The sequence below is a fragment of the Panulirus ornatus genome, chromosome 43 (genome assembly GCF_036320965.1).
Source record: "Panulirus ornatus isolate Po-2019 chromosome 43, ASM3632096v1, whole genome shotgun sequence".
Taxonomy (NCBI): Eukaryota; Metazoa; Arthropoda; class Malacostraca; order Decapoda; family Palinuridae; genus Panulirus; species Panulirus ornatus.
This window is the reverse complement of record NC_092266.1, coordinates 24,038,257-24,058,130: the sequence shown is the minus strand read 5'-3', so window position 1 is coordinate 24,058,130 and position 19,874 is coordinate 24,038,257. Positions and strand designations below refer to the sequence as shown.

At 44.7% G+C, this 19,874-nt stretch overlaps 1 protein-coding gene across 3 annotated transcripts in view; it reads left to right on the top strand.

Annotated features, from left to right (window-relative positions):
• LOC139762412 (uncharacterized) overlaps positions 1 to 19,874 on the top strand; it is a 186,305-nt gene that overhangs the window by 15,846 nt on the left and 150,585 nt on the right. For all 3 annotated transcript variants that reach the window (XM_071687275.1, XM_071687273.1, XM_071687274.1), the window contains exon 2: positions 9,726 to 10,904. In XM_071687275.1, coding sequence (XP_071543376.1) covers positions 10,868 to 10,904 — 37 coding nt within the window. In that variant the 5' untranslated portion in view covers positions 9,726 to 10,867. The remainder of the gene's footprint in view (positions 1 to 9,725; positions 10,905 to 19,874) is intronic.

The window sequence follows — 19,874 nt, the reverse complement described above, 5'->3', positions numbered from 1 at the left end:
GTTAACGGCACCGAAGTATACCGTTAACGGCATCGAAGTATACCGTTAACGGCACCGAAGTATACCGTTAACGGCATCGAAGTATACCGTTAACGACACCGAAGTATACCGTTAACGGCATCGAAGTATACCGTTAACGGCATCGAAGTATACCGTTAACGGCACCGAAGTATACCGTTAACGGCATCGAAGTATACCGTTAAGGGCAACCAAACTACTGCGACAAATGACAACGCGCCGATAATACTGCGCACCTCGCTGAGCGTTGACCCGGCCTCGTCGTGTGATATTCATGAATATTTGGAACTTAAACCTCGCTGAGCGTTGACCTGGCCGCGTCGTTTGATATTCATGAATATTTGGAACTTAAAAAAATTTAGGGGACGTATATGGTAGTTCTTAACGGTAAACAGTACCTAAGGGAGACAGAGTTTACAGTAGACAGTGATTAGAGTAGATGGTGCTTGCGGTAGACAGTGCTATAGGGAGACAAGAGCTTAAGGTAGACAGTGCTTAGAGTAGATGGTGTCTGGGGTAGACAGTGCTAATGAGAAACAGTGCTTACGGTAGACAGTGGTTACGGTAGACGGTGACCATGGTATACAGTGCCTTCGGTAGACAGCGTCTATGGTAGACAGTGCATAGGGTAAACAATGCCTAACGAATAGAGTCGAACTCCCTTTCCATAGATTACCAGAGCGCAGCACAGCCACTGAGTTAAAAGCCCACACGCCGAGGAGAGAGTCTATATCCACTGCGCAAAAGAATTCGGTCAATAAATCTTCAAAACTAATAGAATATAACGAGAGAGAGGATAAGTTCTGAGAACCGGTCGCGTACATTTTTCACAAATGAACTCAAAGAAAACGACAAAATGAACGCATTCTTTCACAATAAAAATCGAAGAGAGAATCTCTCTTTTTAAGGAATATTCATTTTCAATGAACTTGAAAAATATTCTTTTCGTTATAAACATTTAAAAAAGGTATCATTCACACTAAGATCTACAGGGAAATATCATTTCACAATAAATAGTTGAAAGGAAATATTATTTTACACTAAACATTAAAAACAAATATTTTTCTCAAAAAATGATAAGAAATATCCTTCCACACTAAACATGAATAAATATTTTTTCTCAATAAATAGTAAAAAGAAATATCTTACAAAAACCTTGAAGAAAATTCCTTCACAATAAAATAAAGAAATATATATATACTTTGAAAAAATAGAAAAATCTAATCACAATAAGCATGAAAATAATATATCTTTCTAGAAAAAAAAAAAATAAACTAAAAATATAACAGATCACTTTACAATAAACATAAAAAAAAAATCTTGAACAATAAATATAAAAAAGATGTAGTCCTTCACACTGAACAGGAAATATAAATATCCTTTCACAAAAACATAAAACAATCCCTTTACAACGAACACAAAAAATTATCCTTTCACAAAAACATCAAAAAAATATACATATCCCTTGACAATAACCATAAAAAAGAATTATCCATTAACAAAAAAATCCCTTTCAAATAAACACAAAAATAATTATCCTTCTGACCAAAAAACACTAAAAAGAAATCCCTTTACCAGGAACATACAACAAAAATCTCCTCACCCAATAAACATTACGAAAATTGCATAAAGATGACAAGAATACACACACACACACACCAGTCAGGCGTAGCGCTGTGTCCCGCTTCTCGCATACCTGCACAATTCTTCCCCCTCCCTCTGCTTTTCCAAGGTGAAATTACCGAGCCATTAACTGTATACTTTGATGATGACGGCGGAGGATATGAGATATTCACGAGCGTTAGTTTATTTCTAACTTGGTATGCTTTGGGGGGAGGGAGGGGAAAAGAATAAAATAGTTTTACCTAAAACATGAAAAAGAATGTAATTACGTCGAGAAATGCGTACCACACAGAGCTGGCTGGGTAATGACCAAATGAGTCTAGCGCACCAGTCATAAACATTATAACGTAATGTATTTACTATATATATATATATATATATATATATATATATATATATATATATATATATATATATATATATATATATATATATAAACTGCCGCTTTTCCCGTTAGCGAGGCAGCGTCAGAAACAGGAGAAAAAGTCATTACTCGCTAGTATACACTCTAACTGTCCTGTTTAATTCACCGATATATACTCTTGTGTGTGTATCTATCTATCTATCTACCTATATATATATATATATATATATATATATATATATATATATATATATATATATATATATACACACACACACACACGCACACCTGTATTTGTATCATTCATTTACGTATACTTTTCCTTCCTTCCGCTGCATCACCAACAGTTAAGAGATGCATCAGTGAAATGCAACAGAGACTCATGTGGGATGTGCACGCAAGACCTTTTTCTTCCCTGTCAGCCACGGTTACTCCTTATGGAGATGAACAAGACGTGCGGGATGACCCCCACCCACCCGTCTCCGTGATCCTACGCAATATCTTAACGCCTTGAAAACAGCGGGACGAAAAATTTTACGATCCGCAAATTTAAAATTTTCTTTTAAATAGTTATCATTTTTCGGTGAGAGTTCATAAATTTGCATGTCCCATGCTCTTTTTTTTTTTTTATTAAAGATTTTTAAAATCGCGTTTATTTTTTTTTCTTTTCATTTTTTTGTACCTGATGCGTACCAACATAGGAAGAAGAATGGACGTGATTGAAGACATATTGCAACACGTCGGGTGTTAGCGATTTTCTGGTAAGTGGATGGCAGAGCAGCCTGGCTATGACAGGACTTATAATGGATCCTGTCCTAAACCCTAATGACCCAGCCAACCTGTTTCTGAAGATGTTTTGTATGCATGACCTAAACCCTAACTACCCAGCCGTCAACCTGTTCCCGAAGAGGTTTTGTATGCAGCCCAGTCTTTCTACGTACCTTAAATGCTTTATTAAGTAGCCAAACAGTTCATTGTCAAGAGAGACATAATATATTATAGACTTGTTCCTCTTTCATGCAATACACACCGCCAGGTTTCTCCTTAGTGGTGATATGTACAAGATGGAGGTGATTTCAGATAATTTGGAAATCTGTTTTTAAAAGTTTTTTTTTTTCGACATTACGTTTGCTTTTGATATTTATGATGTCTGTTGCATACTAATTAATATCGGCAATACTAATATTTTTATATCGGCAATACTAAAAATTCTTTTTTTCTTTTTGCTAAAATACGTAAAAAAAAAAAAAATAAGAGGAGGCACTTGGTTAATTTATGCATTCGTGAAATTAACCACTACCCTTGTTGGATTGTTTTAAAATCATTTATTACGGGGCGTTTGTGTAGATGGCATTTACAATCTAGATGGTAATTAGGTTAAGTTAAAAGTAAAAAAAAAAAAAAAGGTATACTTTTTGAATCTTAATATTCGCGTTCAAGTTTATTTGGATATCATACAGTTATTTTCTCCACATCCTTTGCCATCGAGCTCCCATCCCATGAAACAATTAAGTCCAGTTATGCAGAACCACTTCCCTCTACTGTCCCTTCCATCCCATAACAATTGATCCGTCCATCTCATCTCACAGTCTCGTCTCAACGGGCCATTCAACCCCCATCCCATATCCTCTCACTGAGCTGACCATTCTCCTGTTTCACGTTCGTACCTCATCAGTCTTTTTTTCTTTTTTTTCTGTACCGTGGTCGTACCTCGTCATTCTCCTGCTCTCTTTCCCTACCTCGTAATCCTTCATGCTCCGTTTTCGTATTTCATCATTCTCCAGTTCCATTTCGAATATCACCATTATTCTTCATTGTTCCACGTCCGCACCTCATCACTCCCTTCATTGTTCCACGTCCGCACCTCATCACTCCCTTCATTGTTCCACGTCCGCACCTCATCACTCCCTTCATTGTTCCACGTCCGTACGTCATCACTCCCTTCATTGTTCCACGTCCGCACCTCATCACTCCCTTCCTTTCCCACGTTCGTACCTCATCACTCCCTTCCTTTCCCACGTTCGTACCTCATCACTCCCTCCCTTTCCCACCTTCGTCGCAACTCATCACTCTCGTGTTCCACGCTCGCACCTCATCATTCTTCGCCTTTCCCCACTTACATAACCCGGAAAACTGCCGCTGCTAGATGGTACGAACCTTGAATACGACGGTGTAGACCCCCTTCTTGAGCACGACGGTACGACACGAATACGACGACAAAAAAAGAAAACGAAGCCTTGATCACGTACAAAGACGACCCGTGATTACGACCATACGAACCCTGAGCATGAACTTAGGACCGTGCAAAGGGGTACCAGTGTCAAGTTCTCTCACTGTGTTGCCCACTGTCCAGTTATTTTACTGTGTTGCCCACTGTCCAGTTATCTGTGTGTTGCCCACTGTCCAATTATTAAGTTATCAGTGGCTTCAACTCGTACGAAAACAGACAAATGCCACTGTTATCATGAGTGAAGAGGACGATAATCATACGTATATTTCTTTTTCGCTGGTGTTGCCGGAGATAGTGGCGATGGGACGACGGTGGTGTAAAATGGTGACACACCCACTGGTGAGAGAGAGAGAGAGAGAGAGAGAGAGAGAGAGAGAGAGAGAGAGAGAGAGAGAGAGAGAGAGAGAGAGAGAGAGAGAGAGAGAGAAGTGTTGTAACAGCTGATGGCACTGCTAATGACAGCGAGGACGGCGTCATGAGACGTCATTTTAATTAGAGTAATGGTGATGGGGGAATTGTCCCATCATTAAACACTATGGTGAAAGCAGAAGATGACACGTTAGATATCAGGTAAATGATAATGTTGATAGTGATGATGATGATGATGATGATGGATGTTACACACCAGAATATGATCATGATATAGTGAAGGTCGGGAATATGGTGTTAGTGAAGACGTGAAACAAGACAAACATGAACCTGATGGTGATCATGAAGATGACGAATATTCAAGTGTGTGGCGAAAATGAAGACGGCGAGTATGTAGACGAAACGCAGTGAAGATAGTGAAGATGAGAATTGTGCTTGGTGACAAGGATAGTGATCAAGAATGGTGAGTGTGTAGCTCCTGGTGATGATGAGGCATCGTGAAGGAACCAAGAGGGAGCGAGGGAGGGAGGGAGAGAGGGGGCGAGGGTGAGGGAAGGGAGAGACTAAGCAAAGTCGATGGCTATGAGCCCCAAAGGGGCAGCTACGGGGCGAGTGAGGATAAATGTTATGGTCGCGCGTACTGCTGCGGGAACAAAAGAGGAGAGAAGAGAAGAGAGAGAAGAGAGAGAGAGAGAGAGAGAGAGAGAGAGAGAGAGAGAGAGAGAGAGAGAGAGAGAGAGAGAGAGAGAGAGAGAGAGAGAGAGAGAGAGAGAGAGAGAGAGAGAGAGAGTCGTCCTGCGCCGGTAACTGTCGCCAACATTTTTTTTTGGTGTGCCCTCTGTAATGAATGGTGTACAAGCCCCTGGAAGCTCTGGGACCCGGACACACACACACACACACCATGTGCCACAGCCACTTGTCTCTTTGTCATCCCTGAGCTTCCCTGCTACAGTGACTCAGGCGATTGGACAGTATTGTATTACCTCCAGTTGACCAGGGAGGTCCTCTAAACCCCCACGTCAGCTCGGGCTGAGTCCAGACTCCTGAGGTGGGTCAATAGGTTGTTCAAACAGTACTACACCAAATGTAGTGAAGCCAATGGGTACATGCTTAGGGGGGGTCAGTCCCATTATGCCACAACGGTACGACCCTTGGATATTCTAGTCTGGCCACTGACCTGACCGTCAAAGGTCATGTGAGAGGTTGTGCACCTTGACGCACCGTGGTGTTCAAGGGTCGTTAAAGCCGTGCTCAAGGATCATAACTTCCGTGTTCAAGGATTGTTCCGTCGTGCTCAAGGGTTGTCCCGTTGTGCTCAGTGGCTTCAAACAGGTGTCTGCGAAGTCTGTATGTGCTTCTCTTCTTCTTCCTCTTCTCTCCCTCTTTCATTCTTTCCCCTCGCTTATGACGTCGTCTCATCCAGTGGCTCTCTCCCTTGTGTTCCCATATATTTCCCTCTCCTCCTTACTGCCGGTGGGAGGGACACAGGATGTCTTCACTGATTCCCGCGGAAGCATCCCTCCCTCACTCTTACTGTCCATTGATACTGGTAGGAACTTACTTCCTCATCCTTACTCCTTGATCACCACTGCAGCGGCTCCCTCCCTCCATCAAGGTTGCCTGGTCAGTTATCCCTGGAACTGCTCCCTCCCTCAACCTTGCCGTCTGTTCAATGATCCTGGAACAGCTCCCTGTCTCTCCCTCACTCCCCTACTGGTCACTGGAACAGTTCCTCCCTCACCCTTACTCCGCTACTGGTCTCTGGTACGGCTCCCTCCCTCAACTTTACTGCCTGTTCACTAATCCCTGGAACTGCTCCCTCCTTCACCCTACAAAGTGCACAACGCCAGCTAGCCTGTGAGGGTTAGATGGACCTTCGGGCTGCGGCATCTAACAGCCTGGTAGATCAGCGACCCAACCCAACAGCCTGAGCCTAGCCCGGGCTGTGAGGTGGGTGAAGACCCCAGAAGACTTTACCTGTTATCACTTCCCAATGATCCCTGGAACAGAGCTCCCTGTCTCACCCTTACTCCCCAGTGATCCCTGAAACAACTCCCTCCCTCGCACGCACTCCCACGGAGGTCCCCTTTCACACCCTCATTCCACGTCCGCTCCTTCCTCCTAACATCGTCTCCCCCTCTCGTGAGATCCTCTAGATATCCACTCGTATCCCTCTTATTCTCTCTCTCTCTCTCTCTCTCTCTCTCTCTCTCTCTCTCTCTCTCTCTCTCTCTCTCTCTCTCTCTCTCTCTCTCAATCGCCGCGTCACTCCCTCTCTCACAGTAATAATCCCCAAGTCACCTCCCACAGTCCTTCGTGTCTCGGGCTCCCTCCCTCCGCCTCTTTCACTTAATAGCTCAGACAACACTTCAGCTGCCTTTGTCCACCACCTCTCCCAGCTTACACCTCTCTCTCTCTCTCTCTCTCTCTCTCTCTCTCTCTCTCTCTCTCTCTCTCTCTCTCTCTCTCTCTCTCTCTCTCTCTCCTCATCCACCTCTCTTACCTCTCACTCTTTACCACATGTACCTTCCATCCCCATCCTGGTGCTTCCTCGGCGTTGTTCCTACCCCTCACGTCCTTCAATCTTTTTTTATCATTCTATCCCTTCCCTTTACTTCTGTCTTTAAACTCACTCCTCCCTGTCTCCCTTGCTTGCATTCGCTCTCCCTTTCTTCGCACCTCACCCCTCACTACGTCGTCCCTTCTCACTTCACGTCCTCTGCTTCACGTGTCTCCTCCCCTTGCGTTCTGTTCCCCACATCCCTCTCATTCACCTTCCAGCCTCATCCTTCTGTTTCTCTCCTCCTCCTCCTCTCTCTCCCTCCCTCCCGTTTCCACAGTACACTGATTCCCGCTCCATTACGACCAACTTACGGCAGCACTAATGGTCGGGGATTTAGCCTAGTTTTAGGTAATTAGAGTTTTTACTGGAAATTGTAATTTATCGTCATTCTTGCTCGACGTGTTTGTTTTTCCCGGTGTTTCGGGAGAGAGAGAGAGAGAGAGAGAGAGAGAGAGAGAGAGAGAGAGAGAGAGAGAGAGAGAGAGAGAGAGAGAGAGAGAGAGAGATCACTTCAAGGACTTACTTTTACACTTTCCAGCGTGCCACATGTGGGCGCCACATGTATTATTACCATGTGGTGTACGAGAAGAGATACGGTGGTTGTAACCACACAACCTTTTACTACATAATCACCTTAAGAAATCACCACCACTACCACTACCAAACCCCACCACCCATCTTTTTCCCTCCCCTCCCCGCCCGCCCAGGCCATCCTGAGGCACAGTCCCTATGGAACAAACCAAGCAAACCAATACCTTACCTGGACACTAGGAACAAGGAACAAAAGGGAACACGTAACAAAGCACAGAAACAGATACATGGTAGGGAACGGACCAAACGTAAGCTTTGCCAACACGATAATGCTCACATCCTTGACTTTTGTAAAATCTGAGAGTCGATATCTGCCAAACATGACAAGATACGACGAGCAAACATCTCATCCATAACAATGTTCCATTTCGGATACGTGACAGGTGTCGTAAATCTTCATATTGTAAACAGATCTTTTCTTATTTATCCAGATACGTCATCCGGTCGTCGCTGCTGGCTGGCTGGTTGTAAACTAGACGTACCGTGTGATTTGCCAAATCACTCACTGTGTTGCACAAACCGTGTCAACACTTTTTTCTCTATGTAACCTTGTAATGTATTAGTCACTGAGGCCCCAAGTCCTTGGACCTTTTGTGTGCACTGTGTCCTCTTCTTCTGCGCCACAGCCCACAGGATGGGAAGGTGGGCACCATAAATTAGCCACAACTGTGGGAAAAAATCAATCAATAAAATCAAATGAGGGAACACCAAGGCACACGCAGCAGGCAAGCAGGTACATGAGGGGCACCCGAAGCAGGCAAGCAGATACACTGGGAACTTCAGGACACACCAGACACACAAACACACACAACACACACACACACACATACATGACACGTACGTTTACTTCATTATGAAAGGCTCCTCAGGGATCTATTTTTACAGCTTCCCCTCTATGATGAGACGCAGGGCGCGAGGGTGATGGGAGCTGGCGAGAAGTGGCGACGGATGGTGAGGGGTGAGGGGAGGCTGCGAGAGGGGGAGAGTGGCGTGGAAAGTGGTAAGGGAGGGAGGAACTGGTGAGGTCAAGTGGTCAGAGGGGTATAGGTGATGAATGAGAATGACTGCGGGGGAAGGTGAGAAGGCAGAAGGGTAGGGAGGAGAGTGAGAGAGGAGCTGGCGTGTGGGAAGGTGATGCGAGGACTTGAGAAGGAACGCGGTGTGAGACGTAGTAATAAGATATTGTGGGAAGAGAGATAAGGAAAAATAATGAGGGACGCGATGAGGGGGAGGTAGGCACATGTGAGCACACTGAGGAAAGCCAGACGACAGAAGATCTGTTGGTGTGTGACGGAAGTACACTGCTGGAGGACGGTGGTAAAGCAAGGCGTTGGTGAGGAAGACGGTATCTGGAGGTGGTGATGGAGAAGTGAGATGAAAAGTGTGGTACAGGCCAACGGTAAGGCCCTTTCCTACACACGATGGCCTTGACCTGGACCAGACCTCCCTAAAGGGTCATGTCAGAGGTCATGCCATCGTACTCTAGAGCAAGGACCGTCGTGTTCGAGGGTCATACTGCTGGGCTCGAAGGTTGTAATATTTCACAAGCGAGAGTTCAAGTGTCCATTGGCCCAGCAACAGGTGTTGTGTTAAACGAACGATCTCCATCTTCAAATTAACATAATCTCTTTTACCACACAAACCGACTTCTTGGTGTAATGTTATTTTGTTCTATTTTTGTTACAGGTCCAATTGTGAAGTCATAAGAGGGTGTACAGGTCTCTGTGCTTGTGCAAAGAGGTGAAACTTTGTGAATTGTTCTCTCCTGATGAGGCGAATTTCGTCCATGAAACATGTAGCGCATTGTAAAGTTTCAATGAACCATTAGGACTTCTGCTGAGGTGCGATTACACACACACACACACACACACACACACACACACACACACACACGACCTATCACTTGGCTTTTTAATGTGTTGCTGTACTTCACTTGAATAATTTTCTTTCTTATCTGACCCCTACAGACGCACCATACCAGAATAGAGTGATCAGGACCACTGAACGACTCTAGAAAAAAACAGCAAAAAAAAAAAAGCCTCCCCTTCCACCTATCTAAGACAAGAGATATATACAAAGAATAGAAAACGACTATGTAAACAAAGAGATAGTGAAACTGAACTGACGTAAATGAAAAAGAGGAAAAAAAGTCTTAGAGGAGGAGGGGGACTCTGTTGATGAGGAAATTCCGATCAAAGACTCCATGACAGACGGAATACCTTCAGTCCTTTGAGAACAGTTTTGTACGAGGCCACGGGAGAGGCCCAGCACGCTGTCCGTGCCCGAGTCTCCCGCGCACCACAGCTGTCCTCCTGCAGCGCTCCAGCGCCGTCTCTCATCCCTAGGAACGGAAGGAGAGATGTTAGAAGTCAGAAGACAGACGACGGAGGTTGGAAGGTACGGACTATCTTAATTCCCAGCGAGGCGAGGAAAACGGACGGACGGTGCGTTGGGGAGGATGGTGTCCACTCCTGTCGTCACTCGCTGCTGCCTTCACTCAGTCCACTGAGGCTTCGTAGCACATTCCTCTTCCCACTCGAAAGCAAAAGCGCAGTTACAATGTGTCTCACAGTACTGGAATCATTACCGTGTGTTCGTCGCTGGGAAGAAAACTTAGCGTAGAGTAGATCTGTGATGCGAGTGAATGAGAACCAAAAGGAAGAAGAAGAAAAAAAAAAGAGATAATAGCAGTAGATTTTAGAAAAAAAACAACTGAAAAATGAGTTGCCTCGTTTCCGAAAATGTGACAGAACTACAAAGAGAGATAAATGAAAGACAAACAGAGATTGCGAGGCAGGTTGGTTGGTTAGCAACATTGTTTACATTACCCTAAACTAACTGTACGGGCGTGGCTCACACTACTACAGCCTGGGTCAGCAGTACCCATGTACATGGACAGTAGAGTGGTACGACCACCGCCCGCTGCCGCCTCCACCACCCCTGTGTGAAGTGATCACTGGTGAAGGAGGCACGAGGGAGCCACGGGAGCCGTTCTGCCCTCTGGTCGGAGGGAGTGTAGACCGACCGAAGATTTCCATCGAGGGATACTTTCTTCGGCCACCCTCCTCCCTCACCCGTCGTCCTCGTCGTCCTATCTACCATCCCCACCATGGCCCTGCCGATGCCCATGCACGACGACCATCAAGGTAAGTTGTGTGATTGCTTTTCTTGTTGTGAGCTAAAGCCTGGGATTGTGATGGGGGTGTTGTGAGCTAAAGCCTGGGGCTACTGTGGAGGGGTTGTTGCTGGGCTGAGTCTGGAGTTGCTGATTGCTGAGCCTTGGGTTGTTGTGATGGGGCCGGTTGTGATAATATGAATCTGGGGTTGTGATGGTGCTGTTCTCAGCTGAGCCTGGGTATGTCTTGGGGTTGTGGTAAGCGGAGCCTGCAGGTGTGGTGGGGGGTAGTTAAGAGAACCTAGGGTTGTGTTAGGGGGTTGTTATGACCTTAAGCCTGGGGTTGTGATGGGATTCTGGGGAATACTCTCATGCGAAGGTATTTATACATTTCATTACAGCATGTGTAATGTCCTCTGTGTGTGTGTGTGTGTCTGTGTGAGTAAACTCGGTGCAAAAATGAAACCAGACGCTCTCAAGTTTGTGACTGTATATCAAGCAATTTTCCAAAGGATAGACAGTCAGCAGGAGGTGACCCGACGTCCTTTGCCAGATAGAGGGACTGCTTACTTTACCATTCTGGTCCACCTTTCCATGTTTCTCAGATCAGCTGTTCCTTGTTTCCTCAGTTGTGGTGAAGTCTGGTTGTGTGTGTGTGTGTATATATATATATCTCATCTCGTTCCTATTGACTCTGTATACTTGGCTTGCAATGCTGTCGGAAACTTCTTGGAGTGCCTGTATCTATTTTTCCCCCAAAAGAAGTTTGCTCATATCAGTGCTCCACGTGTGTTTATAAATTCACGTATGTTTGTCTCTACTAGCGTTTCTTCCGAGCATTTTGAATATATTTCATGGGATATGGTTTGTACATGGTTGTGAAGTCTGCACATGGTGGTGTGGTCTACGACCGATGTTACCGGACTCCGCCAGCAGGGGGTTATACCGCCAGTAAAAAAAAACAAAAAAAGTCTTCGTCAAAGAACTTCCCAACGCCTTTCCCTGCTACTGGAAGCAGCGCAGCCTTGGTGCTGCAAAACAGTACCAAGAGGGGCACTGTTACACACACACACACACACACACACACACACACACACACACACACACACACACACACACACACACAAACAAACAAACAAACAAACAAACAAACTCACACACACACACACACACACACACACACACACACACACACACACACACACACACACACACACACACACATACATCAGCACACACAAACTCACACATACATACATGCTCACATCTTTATGTAACACAATATCATAGCAACACAAGCACAAACGCACGCATCCTATAACAAACATGAATTCGCAAATGAACACACCAGCAGAACCCACACACAAAGAAAAATGACACTTAACAGACAGCCAATTATATCTTCTGACGGTGCAGTAAAATGCTACGATGATATACAAGATTACGAGAATGACGTAACAACAATTGGCTAGCGTAATCGCCTTTGACCTATTGGCCTCATACACCGGTAAACACCAGCGAACGAGGGGTGTAAAAGGTAGTCGGCCATTAGGCTCACGTAACAAGTGACCCCTGGACCTTAAGAGGCCAATAGGGAGGGCGTACGATCCCTCCTCAGCACCTTCCCCTCGGCAGTGGTATGACACGGGTCAATACGCTGCTAACTCTTTTTCTCTCTTGAAAACCATGGGCTAACGGCGCCCGACACAGAGTGACATTTTCAATGTAACCTTTGACCAGTGTGAGGGGCTATGACCTATACCAGCAAGCAACGTATATCTCTACTATTAGCAAGGAGGAACGATTTTCTCATACGGTAGATGATGATGATGTCAGTGATGAAGATGAGGTTAGATGATGATGTCAGTGATGATGAGGTTAGATGATGATGTCAGTGATGAAGATGAGGTTAGATGATGATGTCAGTGATGAAGATGAGGTTAGATGATGATGTCAGTGATGAAGATGAGGTTAGATGATGATGTCAGTGATGAAGATGAGGTTAGATGATGATGTCAGTGATGAAGATGAGGTTAGATGATGATGTAAGTGATGAAGATAGGTTAGATGATGATGTCAGTGATGAAGATGAGGTTAGATGATGATGTAAGTGATGAAGATGAGGTTAGATGATGATGTCAGTGATGAAGATGAGGTTAGATGATGATGTCAGTGGTGAAGATGAGGTTAGATGATGATGTCAGTGATGAAGATGAGGTTAGATGATAATGTAAGTGATGAAGATGAGGTTAGATGATGATGTCAGTGATGAAGATGAGGTTAGATGATGATGTCAGTGATGAAGATGAGGTTAGATGATGATGTCAGTGATGAAGATGAGGTTTACATATAGTGTATGATAATATAAGTAAGGAGGAACATGTCTCCATGCCGATAATGATAGGGGTTTGAGGGCGAGCGGGGGGACCACAGGAACGGAGCGAGAGAAACAAGGGTGTCTGAGTCGTTTATCTGCCACAACAGATGCACTTGCGAGGTGACGCACCTCGCCGTTGATCTCCTCACCAATGACTCCAGAGAGGATCAGAGACGTAGCACTTGATCAACTACTTCACCTCCTCTCCTTTCTTCCTCACCACCGCCTCGACCTTCGCCCACACACCACCTCCAAACCGACTCCATCACCAGGATTTGCCTTTCCTCCTCGCTACCTCATCCACCTCTCACCAACACCATACACCTCCCAAGTACCTCCTCGCCTTGATGAGCTCCCTCTCCTCATCGCCAACACCTTCCCCACCTCCACCACCGAAGCCTTGATCTCCCACACCGTTGTCTCATTATCCCCTCGACCCCTCACCAACGGCATATCCCCCAGTATTATATTACCCAAAGGTCCTTTGAACTCAGCCTTACAATAAGGTAATTAAATATTATCAAAGTGGGATATATATATGATGTTTCCTGAGAGACGGGAGTTGCCTGCGCTCCGCTGCTCATATGCCCGCCTGCGCTGTTGCTCGTATTCACACTTTAAGTCTCACGTTTCATACACACAGAGGTACAGAAGGAGAAGATGTAAATTCGCTTGTATTTAGGAATCCCCGTTCAAACAGGCGCCATCGATTACCAATGATCGGTCGCTTGAGGGCCCCACACACCCCCCCCCCCAAACGCGCCTCAAGAGGCCGAAGGACGTCGGCAAAATTCAGGTATTAATCTTTTGCCAAAAAGTGCGTTGTAATGGATGGCTCCGGGTGCGTGATGGCTCCTACACACCCATCGTATTTGTCATCCTGGTGTATCATTCCCCCCCCTTTTTTTTTCTCTGTCCAGTGTGAAATGCTTACCAAGTTCTACAATTAGAGAAGAAAATACATATCTTTTGTTTTTTTCTATATTCATCCATCTCGTATGAAACTTTCTCTCTCGCTCTCTCTCTCTCGGTGTTCTTTTATTTTTTATATCCAAGTTACAAGGTTTTCAGTAATGTTTTTTCTTTTGGAGCAAGTCTGCGGGTGTTTTTTTCTTTTAACTCTCTCGTTTCATGGAGAGAGAGAGAGAGAGAGAGAGAGAGAGAGAGAGAGAGAGAGAGAGAGAGAGAGAGAGAGAGAGAGAGAGAATGGAAGCCGAGTCAAGAAGACGCACTTTTCACACAACCCGTATTTAAGCGCGCGTTTGTCTTCCTCGTCTTCTTTTGTCAGTTCTCCAAAGGCACTGTTTATCTTCCCCCTGAAGGGTAAAAGCACTCTCGGTCAGCCCACACGAGGAAGAAACAAATGAGGTGGCGGGACCACATAAACACCTGCATATAAGTTTCTGAAGAGGTCATGAAGACGACATTGACGGGTGACATTTCCCCCCCCTTCCTCTGCCGCAGGGGAGAGAGAGAGAGAGAGAGAGAGAGAGAGAGAGAGAGAGAGAGAGAGAGAGAGAGAGAGAGAGAGAGAGAGAGAGAGAGAGAAAGTCGGGAAGAAGTGGGCACATCTGGAAGTGCGGCGAGAGAAGGCAAGCGCGCGGGGGAGGGTACGAGGGAAGCATTTCTTCCTTAGCGAAGTAATTGCCGTGGACGCGCTGAACAAGATGAGGGGTGAGAGGAGGTAAGTACGAACATCACTGGAAGAAAAAAAGAAAACAGACGAACCCCAGGGGTGTTAACCTCCCCCGCTCCTCCCTCTCCCAGTATGAACAAGGAACACACACAGACGCAAACCCATGGACAGATATCTTGTTCATTTTCATGAAAAGAAAATTATTCTCCGGAGAAAATGGAACCCCGTCCGCAATACAGAAGTACCAGCTCTGACTGGCTTCACTCCTATAAGGCATCAGTTAACAGTTTTCTGTTTACCACATCACCCATATTCTAACCTCGTTAATGCCTTCATTGAACCTCGCTGATGCCTTCCAATTAATCAAACAGTGACAATGATCGTACCATCTATTAGTCTAAACTTAAAACAGTTCGCTACAGTCTTGAATATATATAATAAGGTTCAAGCGTATCATATCTGCCCCGTACAACACAGCTTACATCTTTTGTCATCTTCCTTGCAGACACACACACACACACACACACACACACACACACACACACACACACACAGAGGCCGATGCCGTTGAAACGGGCGAGTTCCAGAGGGCAAGTGACCGGCTGACAAGTGGCGGCCATGCGCCGTCCCAAGGAAGAGAGGGGTGGACAGTGCTCACGCCATGCACCAACCAGGACACAACAACCAAGTGGCAACACTCAAGGTGGGGGTCGGCAACACCTCTGCCCATCATCGTCAAACACCTTGACCTGAGCCAATCAATTTCTCGGCTCTGAGAGTGCGCTGAGAATGGGATATTTTTTTCTTCTTCTTCTTCTCTGCGGCTCACATGGTCGCTGTGGTATTGGAACTTCCGAGGCATCAAGCTGAGTGCCCCGAGGCTGAGAGAGAGAGAGAGAGAGAGAGAGAGAGAGAGAGAGAGAGAGAGAGAGAGAGAGAGAGAGAGAGAGAGAGAGAGAGAGAGAGAGGAGGGGGCAGGAAGAAAGAAAGAAAGAGAAAGAGAGAAGGAATGAAGAAACTTCGTCTGCTTCATTCCATAAAACCCCTCCCCTCCCACCTGCTTTCGTTTTGCTTTTGTGTGTCTTCTTTCTTGAAGAGTTCCTTTCCACGCCTCTCGGATGGAGACGCATCATCTTATCCAAGTTTCTTCCATCCTTCATCCTCCTTCGAAATCAAGGTTTTTGTGCCTCTTTTTTTTCTTCATTCTGGGACTACGAGACTTGAAATCTAGTGGCCCTTACTCCAATACGCAATGATCTCTCCTCTTCCTTTTCTATTTAGGTCTTTTACAGGCTCTGATAAGGCTAAAGATCAGACAACCCTAATACGTACATTCTGAGGCTACAGTTCCACACAGCCTCAATCAATCATGACAAAACTCAGCATAGAGATACCTTTCTAAAAGATCCATAAAGATCACAGATCGTTTCTACTCTTCTGTAAGGGTGCGAAGCTCATTAAGCTTATTCATTTATTTCCTGTCGCTATGTGGCCAACATATCAGCCAAGTGTTCAAATAATCTGGTACAAAGATGTCTTCTTTCTTTCATGGTCAAGCGCTATATGTGTAAGCCACGTCTGTGATTCGACCATCTCTGGCAAATTTCTTTTCGGGGTTAGAGAGAGAGAGAGAGAGAGAGAGAGAGAGAGAGAGAGAGAGAGAGAGAGAGAGAGAGAGAGAGAGAGAGAGAGAGAGAGAGAGAGAGAGAGACCGCAGTCGCTAGCCGGTGTCGGCCTCTCTACATGATTTGATTTTTATCCTTTTTTTTTTCTTTCATTTTTTTGCCAGTTGGCTTTAACTGTGGACGGAGGAGGGGGACAGCGCGGGACGCCCTTTGATGCGTTGCCGTCCCATAAGACACGTGTGGGACTGATGAATCCAATTCCTTCCTTTGTAGAAAAAAAAAAAATTATACTTTTCTTGGTAGGTATAATAATACCCCCTGAAGACCACGAGCCTACCAGGTCTCCATCATACCTCTTACACAGTAGCGTGATTCCCTGATGTCAAGAGATGATTCACTCGTTTATAGGATTACTAAGAGACCTATGAGCCTCTGGCGTCCGATCCACGTCCCACCTCTGTCCCTGGGGCACATAGTGTACATGTTCCCTGGCTGTGGACGGGGGGCATGGAACAACTGTGATGATAACGATCGCTGTCCCTTGAACCTTAGGACCGCTTTCTCATGAAGCTTCGAATCGGTATATCATGAACCTTCGGATCACTGTCTCGTGAAGCCTTGATTAGTACTGGAATTATATACTCTACTTGAGTGGAGTCTTCCAATACCTAATGCATTCCTGCAGGATTCGAAGTCAAGAGAGAACTCGAGGCGTGTTCTGTGAGGGGAGGTGTTCAGTGTAGCCCAGAAACTTCTCGAGTCAAGACTTGGCACGAGGGAATACGTATACAGCAAAACGTCAAGCCTCTAACATCAAAGCGTTTGGCCTCCAGAAAGAAAACGATGTCCGGATGGGCGGACAGACAAAGGAAAACTGATGACATATACAAAAGGGTCCATCATTTTTACAAATAGTCTTCTCTTAACTTTCCTCTATATTTTTTTCTCCTCCCTACATTTCCGCCTCAGGTGGATCAAAAACATAGGACAGTAGCACTCGAAGGTCCCTCCCTTACTATAGCCAACCGCAAGCAGTGAAGTACAATAGACATTAGCGTGTATAAATGATGACCTTGTAAAGAGCTGTCGTGTCTTGGAGGAACCCGTACACTGGACTGTAATAGTTGAGGATGCAGTGCGCGCTTAATTCAAGGTGAGTTTCTGTATATATCCAGTGGTAAATCTGGCTTTCACAGTCGGGGTTTCGAGTATTACACGCGGCTTCTTCGTCTGTATTCGTAACACGATAGCTATTGTGGGCGACGCTGCCTTCACTTTTTCATGTAATATAAGTCAGTTTATATATATATATATATATATATATATATATATATAAACTGACTTATATTTCTTTCTTGTATCTTCCCTGATGATGTGATCATTACACGAAAGTGCACGGATGAACTTACAGTGTTTCATATCCCCGTGGACTCATAGGAATATATATATATATATATATATATATATATATATATATATATATATATATATAAGAACATATCCCCCGAAAACCTGATTTCGCTTGGACTGAAATTCTGTCTGTATTTTATCGCGTCATAACAGTGTTTTCCCCTGAGCGAAATAAATGATGCTGTTTTTTTCGTGTTATGGTTAAAATATGTTCCTCCCGAGATTAATATATAACTTTAATTACAGTATCAGCGCTGTAGACTTGAAAGTGTTACGCACCAGGGAGATACAGCTGTAGCAAATACCACTCACTCACTCTCTCTCTCTCTCTCTCTCTCTCTCTCTCTCTATATATATATATATATATATATATATATATATATATATATATATATATATATATATATATATATATATATATATATATATACAAACAGTAGATTGAAAATAAAATGATCATGGATCCACAGGCAAGGCTAGAAAATAAATCCTGATCTTAGAAAACCAAACAAAACAATATGGATTTTAATAAAACATATAAATAAATTCAGAATATAAACCTTTTTCCGTGGAAAGAACTAAAATGTTTTCTTCGTACAATTTTGGATTTTTTTTTTTTCCCGGGAGAAGAAAATGATGAGCCTTAAAACCCGGCTTCCTCTTACCCTCCCTTAAGCCACTCTGTTTAGTTGCCCTAAAAAATCAATATCATAACCCAGATCTTCCCTTAAAAGTCTTAAAAAGGTCTTCGACAGGATACCAACACAGACAACGACTTACGTCCCAGTTCTCTGAGGCCAATCGAACCAGAGGGCCAGTTCTGCGCATCAAGGACGGGCAGAAGTGGAAAACTGGTTGGCATAAAGTCTTTCATTATATATACATCCACCGGTGACGCGAACGTGATATCCAAACGCGAGTTCCGACCCAAAACGAACATATAAGGTGGTCTTTTAAGTTGGGGGAAGCCTCCGGTGACAATAACGTGCTATTCAATACGGAAGCTTCAATACCCCTCGCATGAGATATCCTAGGTCTCTTTATTGGGTCGTGGACACAGGGGGTCCATAATGTACACACATGCACACTCTCGAGAGACGGTGGTGAGAGGGAGGTTAGGTGCCTCCACCAGCACACGACGAGAAGAATTCCGTACTGTAGTGAGCGAGATGAGATCGTCCTATAATTCCCCTGAGAATACCTAAAGTATATATATATATATACTTTTTATCGAGGATGTAAGGCATGTGTACGTGTAGGAAGAGAGGAAAGTGATTGGTTCTCAGTGAATGTAGGTTTGCGGCAGGGGTGTGTGATGTCTCCATTGTTGTTTAATTTGTTTATGGATGGGGTTGTAAGGGAGGTAAATGCAAGAGTCCTGGAAAGAGGGGCAAGTATGAAGTCTGTTGGGGATGAGAGAGCTTGGGAAGTGAGTCAGTTGTTGTTCGCTGATGATACAGCGCTGGTGGCTGATTCATGTGAGAAACTGCAGAAGCTGGTGACTGAGTTTGGTAAAGTGTGTGGAAGAAGAAAGTTGAGAGTAAATGTGAATAAGAGCAAGGTTATTAGGTACAGTAGGGGTGAGGGTCAAGTCAATTGGGAGGTGAGTTTGAATGGAGAAAAACTGGAGGAAGTGAAGTGTTTTAGATATCTGGGAGTGGATCTGTCAGCGGATGGAACCATGGAAGCGGAAGTGGATCATAGGGTGGGGGAGGGGGCGAAAATTTTGGGAGCCTTGAAAAATGTGTGGAAGTCGAGAACATTATCTCGGAAAGCAAAAATGGGTATGTTTGAGGGAATAGTGGTTCCAACAATGTTGTATGGTTGCGAGGCGTGGGCTATGGATAGAGATGTGCGCAGGAGGATGGATGTGCTGGAAATGAGATGTTTGAGGACAATGTGTGGTGTGAGGTGGTTTGATCGAGTAAGTAACGTAAGGGTAAGAGAGATGTG